The 16,183-nt window shown below is 46.2% G+C and overlaps 1 protein-coding gene across 1 annotated transcript; it reads left to right on the plus strand.

The window, feature by feature from the left end:
* Positions 1–202: 202 nt before the first annotated feature.
* Positions 203–13,184, plus strand: BBS2 (Bardet-Biedl syndrome 2; the record flags this gene model as incomplete). Its single annotated transcript, XM_027908519.1, has 13 exons — positions 203–307; positions 2,465–2,569; positions 3,459–3,545; positions 4,807–4,942; positions 6,586–6,725; positions 7,513–7,657; positions 8,231–8,402; positions 9,036–9,165; positions 9,980–10,111; positions 10,610–10,747; positions 11,192–11,304; positions 11,983–12,131; positions 12,779–13,184. Coding segments are annotated over 13 exons (1,659 nt in total), but the record flags the coding sequence as incomplete, so codon positions are not given.
* Between the last annotated feature and the right edge of the window lie 2,999 nt (positions 13,185–16,183).

Raw genomic sequence — 16,183 nt, forward strand, 5'->3', positions numbered from 1 at the left:
TTGACCAAAAAATGAGTAGCTAATACTTGATCAGCAGGAGACTTCTGAAATCTTGTCTCTTCAGAGGGTAACTTTTGCTCCACTGGCAACTCTTCAAACAGCTGTTAAAACCTCTGCATTGCTGGACTTGGAATATTTGTTTGTCCTCTGGATCTTGGTGTATATTCTTTTGATTTCCTTAACTTGAGTAACTATTTTTAAGATACAATTTTTTTTTGTTTGTTTTCAGCTTCTTGTTGGCTCTGAAGATTTTGATATCCGGGTGTTTAAGGAAGATGAGATCGTGGCAGAGATGTCAGAGACGGAGGTAAATTACTTCTGGCTGATGTTTATTATAGGTGCTGATGGAGCTGAAGCTGTTGTGTACTCTAAAGCTTCTCTGGTTCAGATTTATCATGTATTTAAATAGTTGCTTAACTGTTTGGCACAGTATCTATTCTGCTAGAACTGCAGAAGTTAGAGTTTATTAATGTCTTTCATTACACAGGGTTTTTTTTTTTGCTCTGTTTATTTACAAACCTTCGGCTAGGTGAGAAAAGTGACTATTGCTTGGCTGAAAGTCAGGGCTGTGTCCCAGGGTGATTAAGGTTACTGGGCTGTGATTGAAGCTCTGAGTGCCCTCTGAGCAAAAGAAGGTCTTCTACAGATTTCCTCAAATGCGTTGACACAGTCATGATGATGTCACTTCCCCTGTGTGTTTCCAGGCAGTGCATGGCAGGGCACAAGGGGGATGCCCAGGCAAAACTGGAAGTTCATGTTGCAATTGGAGTTATGCACTGGCTGTCTAAGGAGGGCTGTGATGACTAAACTAAGACATGGGGCAAAAAGGTTTACAGGGGGATAAATGAAAGGTGTAGGAGATGCTCTTTAGCTTAAGAAATGAGAGGAGACCTGCACTGTTAGATTTTTGTTTCTTGGAAGGGAGTAAAATAGCCTTTCCGCGGCATTTAGGGGTGTTCTCAGTCTTCTCACAGCCCTTCTGGAGCCGAGGTAGAGTAGGGGCAGGTTGTGGGCCTTTGTGCCTAAAGACCTGAGGTCTCCCCTCTGCCCAAGGTGGGACTAAAAGGCTTAGCTATTAAACCACTTAGGAAGAGCTATAAAGGACAAATCCACTGTTCTAGGAAGGGAGGCTCTTGCTGTGGCTAGAATTAGAACTGGGCCTGTAATCCATCCTGCTGTGTGTGCAGTGGCTGGCCTAGTCATGTAGTATTTTCTGATCAGAGGGCAGCTACAGGTCCATCACTCTCATGTGTGAATAATTTCCAGGTCCCTGGTAGAACTGTTTTAAGTTCACACCTGCAGAGTCTTAGGAGGCCTGTTACAATCCTGCTGTTCTAATTTCGAAAGACACAGCTACACCTAAACCTTTCTTTTTGGGAGGGTGAATTCAGGGAACAGTGTCTTGGTTTGGAAGTCTGGAACAGTTTGCATTTTGCCTGTTTAATCTCTTCCTCTGGTGAAACTGAAGCTGTAGACTGTTGTGACTCTTATAAATGGACAATCAGGTGTAGATTTAGGGAGTGTTACCTTTGAGTTCCTGACTGTTTCTGGGGTCTTTTGTCCTTATTGGGTGCCTGTAATTTAGAGGGTTTTGATACTTGGAGAAGATTGTGTGAGGAAAGGATAAAGGGTTTGCCTGTTTTATGCTAAAAAATCCCAAGGAGCTGAGTTTAAATAAGAAGTTGGTGAAGAATTTAATTGAAGGAAGTCTCTTGTGCTGCATTTTACAGAAGACCAGACAGATGATGGCAGTTGTTCCTTCTGACATTAAAATCTCCAGTGTGTGGAAAAACCTGCATTTCCAAGCACTGAGAACCTTAGCTCAGTGAAGAATGGGTCTTAGAAGGAGTGAGAAAGAGGCTGAGTTATGACTCTCAGGTGTTTCCCCAGAGCTCTTATTTATTCAGGTACTACCTAGCCTGGTGTTCCAGTTGTGTTCCAAAGAGGTCCAAGCTGTGGATGCTAATGATGTTAATTTTTACCTCATTAATCTTGGGCAAAGATTTTCTACCAATAATATCTGTAGGGCTTTCCTAACCCAGATAAAGCTGAACCTTTGACGTCCCCAGCTCCTGAAGCTTCAGGAATGTTGTGTGTTTGGACTGGTTTTTCACTAACAGTGTGTTAGCACTAATGACCACAGGAATCCTATGAGCAGTTGTGTTGCTGTCTGTGGTAGGAAATACTTGGGCAAAGTACACAGTTTGAGGGCAATTCTGCAATCCTTGCTCAAGTGTGTCCTAACACTGGGAATGCAGCTTGTGTGAGGAAATCCTACAAGGCTTTCAGTGATTTCAAACTGATTCTTAAAAGTAGTTTCTTCAGTAGTCGATGCTTCCTACAGACTGATTTACCATGTAAGTGCTGTAGAGATTATATGACAGATTGTGTAGCCTGTTCCCTGTTAGTTAAATTGCAGAAGATTTCACTGCTGTGTGCTCTCTCTCCCCCCTTTCCCCACCAGACTATCACTGCCCTCAGCCCCATGTATGGCAGTCGGTTTGGTTACGCTCTCGCTAACGGGACTGTTGGAGTTTACGACAGGACAGCCCGCTACTGGAGGATTAAGGTTAGTCCAGTTCCTGGAATACCATCACTGAAAGCTTGAAGGCTGCTAGGGAGACTTGGTACCTGACCTCAGGTCATCCTGATGTTATCCTGCCTCATTAGATGAACTTTGAGCAGAGAACTTGGTGGACCTTTGTTCTTACAAAATGTACCTCTTTTTGTAGGTACATGCAAAGTGAACACTGTGTCAGTTCCTTTTGGGCTGTTGGTGATGGCTTAAACAACGTGAATACAACCATACACTTAGGGATTCTTTAGCCTCACAGGGTTGTTTAAGTAAGAGGGAAATTTGAATTCATGTTTGAAGATGTTGCTGAATCAATGAACTGTTTTTCAGAGGCTGAAATCTCGCGTTGTCTGTGTTCAAAGTTAATTTTTCTCATCAGTAGCAATTTGCTGCTCCAGCACATCAATTTGGCAAGATCCTTTCCTGATGCCCATTTTAATATTCTTAATATGACACAGGTTAGAACAGTATGTTTAATAGTAATAAGAAAAGAAGATTCCATAGGAGGTGGTATGAAGAGGCTCATGGCTGTCCTCGGTGGTCTCATTTTATGACAGTGTTGAAGACCTGATTTTTTTTTCCCTAGAGGATTTGCCTTTTTATGCTTTGTTTTTGTGAGTTTAGTCATCTGCTTGGATAGAAATCTATTGAAAGAACAGTCAGATCCTTTGAAAGCAGTGGACTAGATTTGTAGTGCAAGGGCTAAGATTTCACGTGTGTGTGACCTGAGGGATAGCAATGCTCAAACTCCCTGTTAAGAGACGGTGCTGTATTTCTTTGACTAATCTCTGTAGCCTCATAGTCCAGTGTCTTGCATGTGTCAAGCATGTGCAACTCAGAAAACATACCCAAGCTTAATTTGTTCTTTCTTTTCTGTCCTCAGTCGAAAAACCAGGCAATGAGCATACATTCATTTGACCTGAACTCTGATGGGGTGCCTGAGTTGATCACTGGCTGGTCCAATGGGAAGGTGAGTTGATACCGTGGGGAAATGAGGAGCTGTAGATATGGAAACTGTTTGATCAAGGCTGTTGAATTGTCCGAGGAACAGCAATCCAAAAAATTAAAGAGAAAGCTGAGCAGTGAAGATCTATTGCAATAAACCTAGTTTGGCTGGTGAGTCCTGTGCCAAGTGCAAGATCAGAGAAAAGCTGCTTCCTCTGCTTAGCTCAGAGTCAACTGCAAGGGTGTGGCAAGTTGTTTCTATGGCAGCAGAGATCATATGCCACATCCTAAAGCTCCCGAGTGTCTGTTTTCAGGTGTGTCTGGAGGACACGCTAATAATCCTCTGCAGTGTTTCCTGAATTTCCAAACTGCAGGGGAGACAGAGCAGTTATGTAACAGGAGAGCAGCGTCAGTCTGGGCTGGGGCAGGATTAACCAAGCATCATTTAACTTTATGTAAAGGCATTCTACACAGCTCAGTCTTAGTCTTTTAAACCTGTTCCTTGGTATTCCCCTTTGCCAGAAATGACTGTTTTAACTGCCACATCTCTCCTGGATGCAGCTTGCCAGTTTTTTTTGTAAAGCTGTGCTTTTTTTTCTTCAACACCTCTCATTACTCTCATTAGCCTGGGGGAATTTAATAACTTCATATCAAGCTGGCAGTCTGGAGCCCAGATATGTTGTAATTTATGTTGGGTTAGGTGATTGTTAAAGAGAGAACCTCTCCTTGCTTTACTCCTGTTCTTTTCCACTGGCAGTCTCTGCCCATCTTGTTGATCTGAAACAGTGAATAGCTCCTAGAAAGAGTCATGCTGGGAGCTGTGCTTTGGAAAATACACACAGTGCACAGAACTGGGCCCCCCTCACCCTTCTTCTCCAATGGAAGATAATTGAAGGTTGTGGTATTTGTGTGTAAAAATAATTCACAAGGGCTGCAGCTAGGAGGAAAGGTTGTAAATACTGCCTCATTTCTGGTTTAGTCCCACCATTGCTGCATTCATATGTGCATAACCTTCCCAGTGCAGACCTGCAGTCCCTTTGTTTCCTTCCTTGTGTGTAACTTGGGGAAGCATCTCTGAGGAGCGGTTCCCTCTGGCTGAGTCTGCCTGCAGGTCGCTTCTTGATGGTTCCTTTTTCACGTGTGGTGTTGGGATCAGCGGAGCTGCGACTTCACCTGCAGTTCTGTGAGTGGAGCTGGCTTTCAGTTGACAGCTCAGAGTGTGGCATGACTATTTTGGAGCTGGCTTTTCTGTTCATGCTGAGGCTTGGAACTCTTTGTTGTCGCAGGTGGATGCGCGGAGCGACCGCACCGGGGAGGTCATCTTTAAGGACAACTTTGCTTCCTCAGTTGCAGGAGTGGTGGAGGGGGATTACAGAATGGATGGGAGCACCCAGTTAATCTGCTGTTCAGTTGATGGGGAAGGTAAGAGCATTGTTCAGGAATTTAATTTAATGCACAGCAATATCAGGCACATCACATCATCTCAGATTAGCTAAACGCTGTTTTGCTTCCAACATTTCGTGTGCCAAATTCCCTCGGCTTTATGTGAAGTTAAGGGAATTTGGAGTTACACTATCTGGAAGCAGGGTTTTGAATATTGCCTTCTCTGTGAGAATCAGCATGTGTTTCATTATGATTCAAGAAGCCATCAAAATTCATTTGTCTAATGGAAGAAGCCCCATCCTAATGCAAAGATAATGATATTCAGGACAGACTCTGGTTCTTCAGGCTATTCTATTGTAATAGATGAATGTATAGGAAATATTTTTTTTTTCTATTGGCTGCTTTACAGTGGGTAAAGGTTTAGAGAGCTAAAAGTGTGTGTGTTTTGGTTTTCTTCTGCAGGTGGTTTTTATATTAGAAATTTTAGGTGTTAACAGCTCTTTGTTTCCTGGAAAATGCTCTCCAGTTCTCTCCTGGATTTATCCCACCATGCATTCAAAAAGTCAGACCTAGTTACTGTGAGTGGAAACAAATATGATCACAGATTATTTAAATAAGCTCAGCATGAATTCACAGGGATGGCTCCAGGAAAGACACTGGCGTGATTATCCGACTGCTTGGCGTCAGTGGCCTGAGACAAGCAGGTCTGGCACAACCCATTTGAAACAAAAGCCTGTCCTTGTTAAATAGCATAATATTTCGGTGTCTGTCTTAATCACAGGCTGTGGGGATTTGCTGCACTTGGGCCTCAGCATATAAACCTTTTTCCCAGGCTGGCAGGAGGGGAGCACTGCAGGCAGTTCTGCAGAACCTCGTCCTTACAGAGCTGTGTGGGTGTCTGTCACTGAACGAGACCATCCTTTTCTGATGGGTCCATCGCAAACAAGCCTTGGCACGGTGGGGGTCCCTTTAGGCCTTACTGGTTAGTGTGGCAGGCAGCATGCTCTTTGCAGGTGTAAGACTTCTGTCCCTGGCTTTCATTGTCAACTGCAATCAGAGCACACAGCCCTAGAGCAGAATGGAAGTTTAGAGCAAATGTCTTTGTCTCATCACCTGTTCAGGTCCTCTGTCTCCACAGACACTCAGAGATATGTCCAGAACTCTGTGCTCCACTGGACTGCTGAGAAACAGGCTGTACCCCTTTGAAGTGAAGTATCCCTTGATTTGGGGAAAAAGTGCTGTGGGTAAATCTTGTTTCCTGGCTGATTGACAGTGACTTACAGTCACTTCCAGACAGCAACAACTCCTCTGACCAGCTCTAGAAATCCAGGTTACACATTTTACTAATTTTGCATAATTGCAAACTTGCCTAAGCACCTGAAAGAATGATTGTAGTGGGAATCCTCTTGCAAAAGGACTGGGTGCTGCACTTGTCTGGCCAGGTGAGTACAGCTTAAAGGCAGGTTGGAAATTCACTTTTTTTTTTATGTGCATTTCTCTTGTCTTGATCACCAAGAAAGGCAGAGCCTGTGTGGGTCTAAATCAATGCTCAGGTCTTCAGCTGAAAACCAGATTTGGTGTCTCCTGCAGAGGTGATAGATAGAAGAGAGTCTTGCTACAGAAAGTTTTGGGGAGGCTGGGAAAGGCTTTGCTGAAATGAGCTATGTTTTGTTTCTGTACAGTCCGAGGTTATCTGCCAGGAGGTGAGGAGATGAAAGGAAACCTAATGGATACGAATGCTGAGCAAGATCTGATCCGAGAACTTAGTCAGAAGAAACAAAATCTGCTGCTGGAATTAAGAAATTATGAGGAAAATGCAAAGGTACTACTTCAATAATGCATAGGACCAAAACACACCTCCTGTTGGTGTAAATCTGGAGTAACCTGGGAAGTGGCTGTGGGGCAGTCCAGACAAGCCAGAGCTGTAACCTGTCAGGGTGCAGGAGACTGTCTGCTGAGGGTTCCTGCTTCTGCATTTGGCTTGTTCCTTGTGCAAGTTCAGAACTTGCTTCTTGTATTTTAATAAACAACACTTTCCTTGCTCCTTCCTGTTGCCAGAGCAGTTGTGTTTGGAGCTGGATTCCCTTCAGCCCTGCTCTTTGTCTTATGACTGCAGATTGTAATTTTCAGTGCAAAAGCCAACTTGGGAGTCAGAGGGGATCAGGTCTCTGGGTGAGGGCTGGGAGCGCTGCCAGGGTGCAGGAAGAGCACTTGTGGCTTGATGGTGAACGTGCAGAAATAAAGAGTTTCAAAAATGGTCTGAGGAAAGAGCAAACTCGTCTTTGAACAGCAAAGAAGCACTATAGCAAAAGCTTGGAATTCTATAAGCTCGTGCTTAAAACTGGTATATGTTCAGTGGTTTTCTGAGTAAAGGTTTGGGTACAGACCCGAGCTCCATCAATGGTAAAGCACCCCAAAAAATTGCATCCAAGCATCCCTGGCTCTGTGCCTAATCCAGCTGCCACTCAGAGCTGTGTGAAGTGTCTGGGGATTGCTGTAATGTGACCTTCTTCTGCAGGAAAAAAGAACTTAGTTATGTGCGTGTGTTCGAGGTTTCTTGGCCAAAAATCTTGAAATTCTGATACTGAAGGGGGTGTGTTTTGTAACAGGCTGAGCTGAACGCTGAGCTGAAGGAAGCTGATGGGCAGAGAGGTGTGATTCCAGCAAACACCCAACTCCAGACAGCCCTGTCAGTTAATCTGGGCTCTGACAGCCAGTCTGCCCACGTGGAGCTGTGTATTTCCACCACAAATGGTGAGTGCTAACCTGCAACCTTTGACATTCATTTCATGTAAATTAATGCAAATTTTTAGTTATATTTAGCTTATGGTTTGCATGTCTCCCCTTTGTTGTCTATAATGTCCCCTTTGTGGCTTCTTTCCTTTCACAGAGTTTTGAATCAAGCTGTGTTCCTTTGTTGGGTCTCAGGGGAAGGGAGTTTGATGGAATTTGCTTCTTGTTATGTGTTATTTTCCAAGGCAATTAACATTTATCTCGGATAAAACCAGTGTTGGTGCTCCCTGCAGCACTCCTTGTGTTGACTGTAAACATTAACCTACAGCTGCATTACTGAGAGTGTTGTGTGAATGCAACTGGGCTTCAGCTGGCTTTAAGTGCAGAACTGGAACTACCCCAAGACAGCAGATTCACCTAAGCCCAGGCATGCAGTCAGGCCCAGTTGTGGTAGTCCTGGTCACCTGGCGTGTTTTCCCAATTCAGAGGAGGGGGTATAAAGACTTTACCGTGCTTAATTCTGAAAACAGTGCTGGTTTGTTGCCAGAGGACAACTTTTAACTGAGGAACTGCCTCTTCTTCCTTGTTGCTAAGACACCATCATCCGTGCTGTGCTGATCTTTGCTGAGGGCATATTCGAAGGAGAGAGCCACGTGGTGCACCCCAGCGTCCAGAACCTCTCGAGCTGTGTCCGTGTTCCCCTCACTCCACCCAAGGATGTGCCCGTGGATTTGCACATCAAAGCCTTCGTGGGTTACCAGAACAGGTGAGTTGTGGTCTCTGCTGCTCTCCAGGGCTGGCTGTGTGACCAGGACACGGCAGTGACGTGGCTTCAGGCTTGTCCCTTCTCGAGTGCACCGTTAGTTCCTGGCTGTCCCACTTCTCTGTGCTACTAGAAGGAGAGCTGGAATGCTTTCTTAAAAACACTGTTGCCCCTGTGATGCTGAGCTCTTCACCAGATAAAGTCTGAATGCCCTCACATCGCTGGGTAGGGAGGTGTATTTTTAGAGCGAGCCATCCACTGCAGGAAGAATGTGTGGGACTGAATTCCCTTTTTTGTTTTCTCTGTTTGTCTTTATTCTGCTTCTAGTAAGATGTTGGTGAACTTGTAAAGGAAATACCTAATCACATAGTAAAATTGTAAATTTGTTAGCTTAGGGAGTATGTTTCAGAGGAAGGATTATCAAAAATGTCGGCAGTGGGGAGGAACTGTACAACCTCACAATGTGATAAGCCTGGAATTTCCAAGTCCCAAGTCTTTCTTCCTGGGAAGCACCAAGCAGCTGATTATGTGACTGGAAGCTGGTGATACCAGTACCCAGCTAAAAAGGAAGCAGGAGCCGCTGCAGTGGGTGAATGGTGTGAGTGGCTGCTGTGTCAGTGAGTGTCTGTTTTGCAGCACACAGTTCCACGTGTTCGAGCTGACGAGGCAGCTTCCCCGCTTCTCCATGTACGCGCTCAGCAGCCCCGACTCGGCCACGGAGCCCCTGAGCTTCGTTAACTGCACCACCAGTGAGAGGCCACAGAGGGTGAGTTTCTGCTTCCTGTTCTGCAGTCCTTCAGGGGTGGAGGGTTTGCAGTCAGCTTGACATTCGCAATGGCAAAGGACAGGTTATTCAGGGAACTGCGCTGCTGGCCTTTGGAGCCTGTGTATTGCAGCTTTTTTTCTGTCTCTGAAAGAGGCCTCTGTTGAGGCACTCCCAGCACCAGGAATTTCTGCAGGAACTAAAGGCCTCAGATCACAAGGTGTTTTAAGAGGTTCTCTTGTTTGCTGTGTGCTGGCTGATGGAATGCCAAGGGCAGGAGCCCAGTAGTGAGTGTTGAATTTGTAAATGAGCAGGGAACAGGAAAAAGGCAGCTCAGTGCCCAGGCTTGGTTTCCGAACAGATAAGCAGCAGTGTTGCAGCTTTGGTTCCAGAAGATCTGAACTGTAGGATGGCAGTAATTAGAGCTGGTTGTTTTCCTCACTCTGCCATAGTTCCATGACCTTTACTGCATTAAACGGCCAGGACAAAAACCAAGATGAAACAAGGTTTTAACTTCTTGCAGTAGAACCAAGCCTTGCTTCCAACTTTGTCTGGTCTCCAGACCTGGGCTTATGTTTTGACCTTAGGCTGTGATCTCTGGTTGTTGGATTTGATTCTTTTAGGAATATTCAGCTTTGGTGCAAGGATTCTACTGTCCTCATTCTAAAAAGTTCATGGCATGGGGATGGTTAGGGGATGAAATTTAGTAAATGAATTTTCCAGGTGTCCTGGTGCACATCATGTGCAGGGTCCTTGTGTGGTTCCCCAGGCTTTACACACAGGGGATGGCTGATGCTCTTGATTTTATTTTTGCTAGATCGTTATGTGGCTGAACCAGAGCTTCTTGCTGCCAGAGGATGCAGAGTTTCAGAGTGCTCCCTTTCAGGTTTGCTTCACTTCCCTTCGTAATGCAGGTCAGCTCTGCATCAAAATCAAGCCTGGTGGAGAGGTGAGTACCTTCATGGACAAGGGGAAACACCCTCCTGATTATAATCCACTGGAACTCGAGGGTGGTGCCAGTATGGGGCAGTAAAAGTGAAGGACAACTGAACAGGCAGAGAAAGAACTCATGTCCTAGGGATGCTTTTGGAAACTTTTGGGTCTGTTTACTGTTAGTGGGTAAAATCCCAGGGCCTGTCAGCAAAGTAAACTTCTTAGCCTGCAGGTCTGCAGGAACAAGGGGATTTGTTTCCTCACAGGGTGGTTTCAGGGAGCCATAAGGTGAGGCACAAAGGTTGCCTGTAACTTCTGCACTGGTCCTGTGTGCACACAGATGCCTCTCTATCCCAAGCCTGAATAAAAGGCCCTTTGAGATCAGTGTCTCCTTGTCTACCACAAGCTGTAGAGCTTGCCCGTGCAACAGTTTTGGTGAAAGGACCTGCTGTGAGATGCTGGGAGGTGTTCTGGCTTGGAGGAGCGCTGAAGTGCTTTCTCTGCTTTCTGGCAGATTTCCATCAACACAGATGATATTGATCTGGCTGGTGACATTGTGCAGTCCCTGGCCTCCTTCCTGGCCATTGAAGATTTGCAGGTGGAAGCAGATTTCCCTGCCTACTTTGAGGAGCTGCGGAAGGTGCTGGTGAAGGTGAGGAGACATTGGGCATCTGTGAGCTGGCAGATGAGCAGTCACTGGGAGCATGTTATGAGAGGATCTCTGAACTGCTTTATCTTTGTGGAAACCAGCCCAGCCATGGCTTGCTGAGTGTTCCGTGGGACACCCTCAGCTTTCTGTCTGTTCCTTGTTCTGTAGAACAGGCCCGTGGACCCAGCTGTCAGTTGTTTAGGGTAATGTCAGTGTGTTGTCTGGGAGACTGAGCTGTGGGTTTGGCTCAGGGCACGAGATGTGTATCTCAGCCTGCTCACCCCCTTCCAGGGGCCCGGGTGCTGCCCTGGCAGCCGGGGTGAGGGGAAGGAGAATGGTCTCAGGGATGCTGGTGGGTTCAGTTGCGATGGGATTTCCTGTTTCACTGGGCCAGGGTTTAGGCTGGGTGCCCAGGAGCCTTGCTCAGGAGCTGCTTGCCTTGCACAGGTGGATGAACACCACGCAGTGAATCAGAAGCTCACAGCTGACATGGCTGAACACTCCAACCTCATCCGCAGCATGCTGGTCCAGGCGGAGGATGCACGGCTCCTGGGAGACATGTGAGCCACTGCTGCCTACCTCGTGTGCTTTGGGTTTGGAACAGCCAGTCTTCGCTTTTCAGGCAGAAAGGAGCACCAGAAACTATTGGTGTGATACAGGAGTTGCCTAGTTACAGCTTTTGATGTAGAACTGTACCTTTGCTGGTCCCACCATGAGCTCTCTTTGAACCTTGTCTTGTTCTTTGGGTGGAAAACCAGTCGGGGAAAGTGTAGAGAATTTACTTAGTGTTAGAGCAGGTGAGGTGAATCTACTTCAAGATGGTGAGATATGTTAGAAAAGATGCATTAAAGGAAGAAGGCAGGAAGAGCTGTCTGTGGTGTGTGAACTTTCTAGAACAACAAGAAATGTTAGGTGTCTTTTCACTCCCAATTTTCTGTGTTCTGCTAATGTCTGAGCTTTACTGTGAAGAGCAGCAGTGTCTGAGCTGCTGCAGGGCAGTACTGAGGAAAGGCATCTCCACTTTGGTTTTCTGGGTAAAATAACTGCAATAGAGCACTTTTTTTTTTAGAAGTAGAATAATGAGTATAACCGACATGTTTAGACAAGTGAGTTGTCTCGAAGCTGGCAGGCCGTGGTAGCCATCACAGCCAGGTATTGCTACACCTTTATACTGACAAACCAGGAATGACTTTCTTGGTCCCCAGAGATGCAAATAACTGCACTGATTGTTCCCCCAGGAAAAACATGAAGACACGGTACACCGAGCTGTATGATCTGAACAGAGACTTGATAAATCAGTACAAGATCCGTTGCAGCAACCACACAGAGCTGTTGAACAACCTGAAAGCCGTGAACCAGGCCATCCAGAGGGCTGGGCGCTTGCGTGGTGAGTCTGCTTTCTGGAGGGACTGAGGAGCCTCAGACCCTGCTGAGGCAGATGAGACGTGTCCCAGAGGCCACCTGGGTTAGTTAAGTGACCTCAGGCTTTTTGGCCTGGAACTCAATTAGTAGAAATAATCTTTCTTTTTTCAGTCACAGCCAATTGCCTGTGCCAGTCAACTGTGAGTGTCCAGTATGGTCTGGGATCACAGTTTTAGAAAGAACAGTTTAAAGTGGTTTCCAGCTTTCTGAATGACACAGAAATTCCTAGTTTTGTTGAACATAACTTAAAAAGCATTTTAAAAGTAGTATTTCAGTTCTAAGTTTATAATTCTGCTTTAAAAAAAAGCAACAACCAACTTAAGCAGGGCTGTTTTGTCTGTACTATCAATCCTGTAGGCCTTTGGGGAAGGGTGTTCTTTTTTTGTCTATAGCATTCCCCTTCCAGCGATCTCCTAAAACACAACTACAGATGATTCTTCTTTCAAGAAAGGTTTTTATTTATGTTTTAGAAAAAAGGAGGTGTTTCGCCATGTGTTTAAAAAATACCTGGCAGAAACCCCTAAATTTTGAGACTGGATCAAATAGGCATTTTTACCAGTTTTTTGCTCGGTAAGTGAAGTGTTTTTTCTTTCCTGTCCTGTCTCTTTGCAGTTGGCAAACCCAAAACACAGGTGATAAGTGCTTGTCGGGATGCAATAAGGAGCAACAACTTCAACACGCTGTTCAGGATCATGCGCGTGGGAACAGCCTCTTCCTGAGGAGCCGGGCAGCAGCTGCACACGGGCAGATGAGGGCTGACAAGCAGTTCATTCAGCCTCCTGCTCCACTGTAGGGTGAAGGAATTGCGAAGGTAGCACTGTAGTTAAGCTGTCAGCTGAGGAATACGCAGGCCAAAGCTTCCTGGAGAGAGGGCGTCAGAGCTGGAGTGCAGATGTGGTGTTTATGCAAGGCAGAGGTACAATGTTCAAGCAGTTATTTTTCTTACAGTAACTTATTTATGTATTTTAATATATTTTGTAGTTAAGGCGTTGACTTTTTCCATTAAATCGTAGACTGACTTGACTGCTTTTGTTCTGATTTAGTTGGGGAGATGTGTAGTGTTAACTTTATTTGTTGAGAAATCCAACCCAAACCACTTCTCTGGCTTTTTGCTGCACAGTCTCTGTGCTTGAACTCCCCATGCCGGAGAATCCTGGATTTCATGGCAGGGATGTGGTGGCTCTGCAGGCAAACTGCAGTGCACTGGAGGCACAGGAGGGATAACATCTCCTTGCTGGCTTTAAGCCAGGTCTGGGACCGCCATGCAGTTCCGTGGTCTGTGCAGGTAGGAAGTGCTCTGTCTCACATCTGACACTTCCCCACACCTGGATTGCAGGAAGTTTTGCTTCCAGGTGCCGGTTCTGTGCTGTGGCTGGAAAAACTGCAGCTACTGAGCTGGGCAAGGGTGCATTTCAGGAACAACAAAACCAAACTACACACCCAAGCTTGGTGCATACTCATGAAGAGCTGGCAGCACCTAATGGGATCAAAAGAAGAAAGTGCTGAAAAATCATTTGGTTCCTGGCTCAAACCTGTTTAATTGTGGAATCTCTTTGAATTGGATTAAAATATCACAGTAAGGCTCTCCATCTCAGATCTAAAGATATTTTTGGATCTTTGCCAAAGCAGATTTCTTTTAGAAGCTAAAAATATCCTGCCCAGGGTGGAGGCTGAGCCCTGGTGCTCCTCGTCCTGTGTCGTGCATCACACCTGCTGCTGTGCAGGTTGGGCTTTATGGCACAGGTGGGGAGGAGTTGGCCCATCCCTGTGAAATGGAGTTCCTGGGTCCCTTCTTGGGGCTGTCAGGAGGGTTTGTGTCCTGTAACTGGTCTGGCTCTCACGAGCCACTGCTGAATTAAAACATCAACCCACGGTTCGTTAGAGAGCGGTGGGTGAGCACGTGACCAGCTGGATGGGGAATGTGATTCTTACAGTGTGCTTTGATCCCCCAAACTTGATCCCCCCTTGCCACTGATTCAGTCCCTTCCATACAGAGAACTGCACTGTGGAAATACAGACCTCTGTCACTTCCAATCCGCAGCAGGAGCTCATTTGAATCCTTTTAAGAGCCTCTTGTTAGTCAAATCCAGCTCCTTGGTAAAAGGGTGGTGAGCCACCCATGCTGTTCTAAGCAAGTGAGCTCAGACTTGATTATGGAACAGTCTCCTGGCATGAGTGCTGGGCTTTCTGCCACCTGCTGTACCTGTTCCCACTGTTTCAACCTCCTGCTCCTAATGTTCAAAATCCTGACGCTTGCTTGCTTATATTTATGTACTCCATTTAATGATAAGAGAGTGGCTGTGACCAGAAAGCAGCTTTCCCATCAGCCTGATTTTCAGGACTTACACACCAGGCACTGCCAGTCCCAGCTCTGTTTTGCTCCTGGCAAGGTCAGACCTTTGCTCACTGTCCAGTCCTCTGATAAGACTGATTTTCCCCCATCTAAGTTTCTGACAACAAAGTTGTACTTTATTTTCCTGTAAAGCCAGCTTGTGTCTGCCAAATGCAGCTGAGGTGATCCCAGGCTTGCAGCTGCCTGTTGAAATAAACCTGGTGTGCAGTATTAAGCTGGCATAAGCTGAGCCTGCACCAGGAGACCAGTGTCTAGACAGGGTCTAGACCCCTGTCCTGCCCTACTGGGACTTGGCAGTTTGGTCTGCAACCCTCCTCATTTGGCCCCTTCCCTGCCTGAGCAATGAATGCTCTGCAGCAGGACTGTGCTGGATCAGCACCTGCTGAAGAGGGAGCTACATAGCAGTGATTCCATGTCCTAATTCAAGTTCCAGTTTGGAGTTGAGAAAGCAATTGGAACTGACAGGTTTATCTGACTTCAGCCCCTGTTTCTTCAAGCCCTGTGCGTTGCTGCTCATCTCAATACTAATTCACTGAATACCCAATGGCAGAGCTTTGCTGCACGTTTATGAGTGCTGGAACCATTCCTTCAGTCTGCTCTACAGCTGTATCTCACTCCAGACTGAGTTGTTCCTGTTTTCAGCTACTCGGCAAGCCGATGACCACCAAATCCCACAGCATTTGCTGTGCAGGACCCTTAAACAGCTGAAAGCTGCTGGTGCCCTGCCTCGAGTACCAGGCTGGGAGGTGCAATCAGCTGCTGGGAGCTCATCAGTGGCCTGCACCAGCCCATCTTGCCTGCTATGAAGTTCCTGCTCTCTGTTGCTTCCCCTCTTGTCGCTCTGTTCACTTGCTGTTCTTGGGGCTGTTTTTCTGTATTGTCCTGTATATTAATTTTGTGGGTATGGATATGTCTCATACTCACATTCCTTTCCATAATGATGGGAGTCCTTTGCAAGCAGCTACACCCAATTGTAAATATGGATTTGTGCCCAGCAAGAGCATCTACAGAGACAGCTCCCACTACTGGTGCTGTGTAAATTAAGACCCCTCTTCCCCCCTGTAGCTCACGCCATTTGGAATGTCAGCGTGTGGATCTTTCCTCTGTTCGTGCAGTGCCAGCCCCTGGCCTTTGGGACAGGAAGGGTGGGAGAGCAGGGATATTCATTTTTAAATCTTTGAAAGCCAACTGCAGATCTGGCTTCTTAAATGACTTCACCTGAGTCACCGCAGGCAGAAGGGCGGTTCCTGGTGTGATCAGGTAGATAGGGCCTTGCTCAAGCTGAGGCTGCTATGCCCTCTAGTGTAGAATTTATTACTAAAAAGCAGCAAACCAGAGCCCAGCTTCTTCCCAGGCTCCTGGCAGGCTGTTCCAAGACATGCCAGGTACATTCATAGGCTCACAGTGCAAAGAAGTAACTTCATTTTGTTAATAATTTACTTCCAACTTTGCCCAGCAGACTATGCTGTCAATAGCTGTGGTATCTGTCCCTTTTGTTCAAAACTACACAAATAATTTTGAGGTTTTGTTCTTTGAAACCTCCATTACTTGCCTCTTTCAGCTGGAGCAGCTCAGAACAAGAACTTCTTTCTCCCCAGGGAGAGCTGCAGCCCCAACAGGCAGCAGAATGCCTCAGAAACCTGGGATTCAGAGTCCTGTCCTCG

The sequence above is a fragment of the Empidonax traillii genome, unplaced genomic scaffold (assembly GCF_003031625.1).
Source record: "Empidonax traillii isolate 1590-97213 ecotype Southwest subspecies unplaced genomic scaffold, ASM303162v1 scaffold1739:size66342, whole genome shotgun sequence".
NCBI classification, from domain to species: domain Eukaryota; kingdom Metazoa; phylum Chordata; class Aves; order Passeriformes; family Tyrannidae; genus Empidonax; species Empidonax traillii.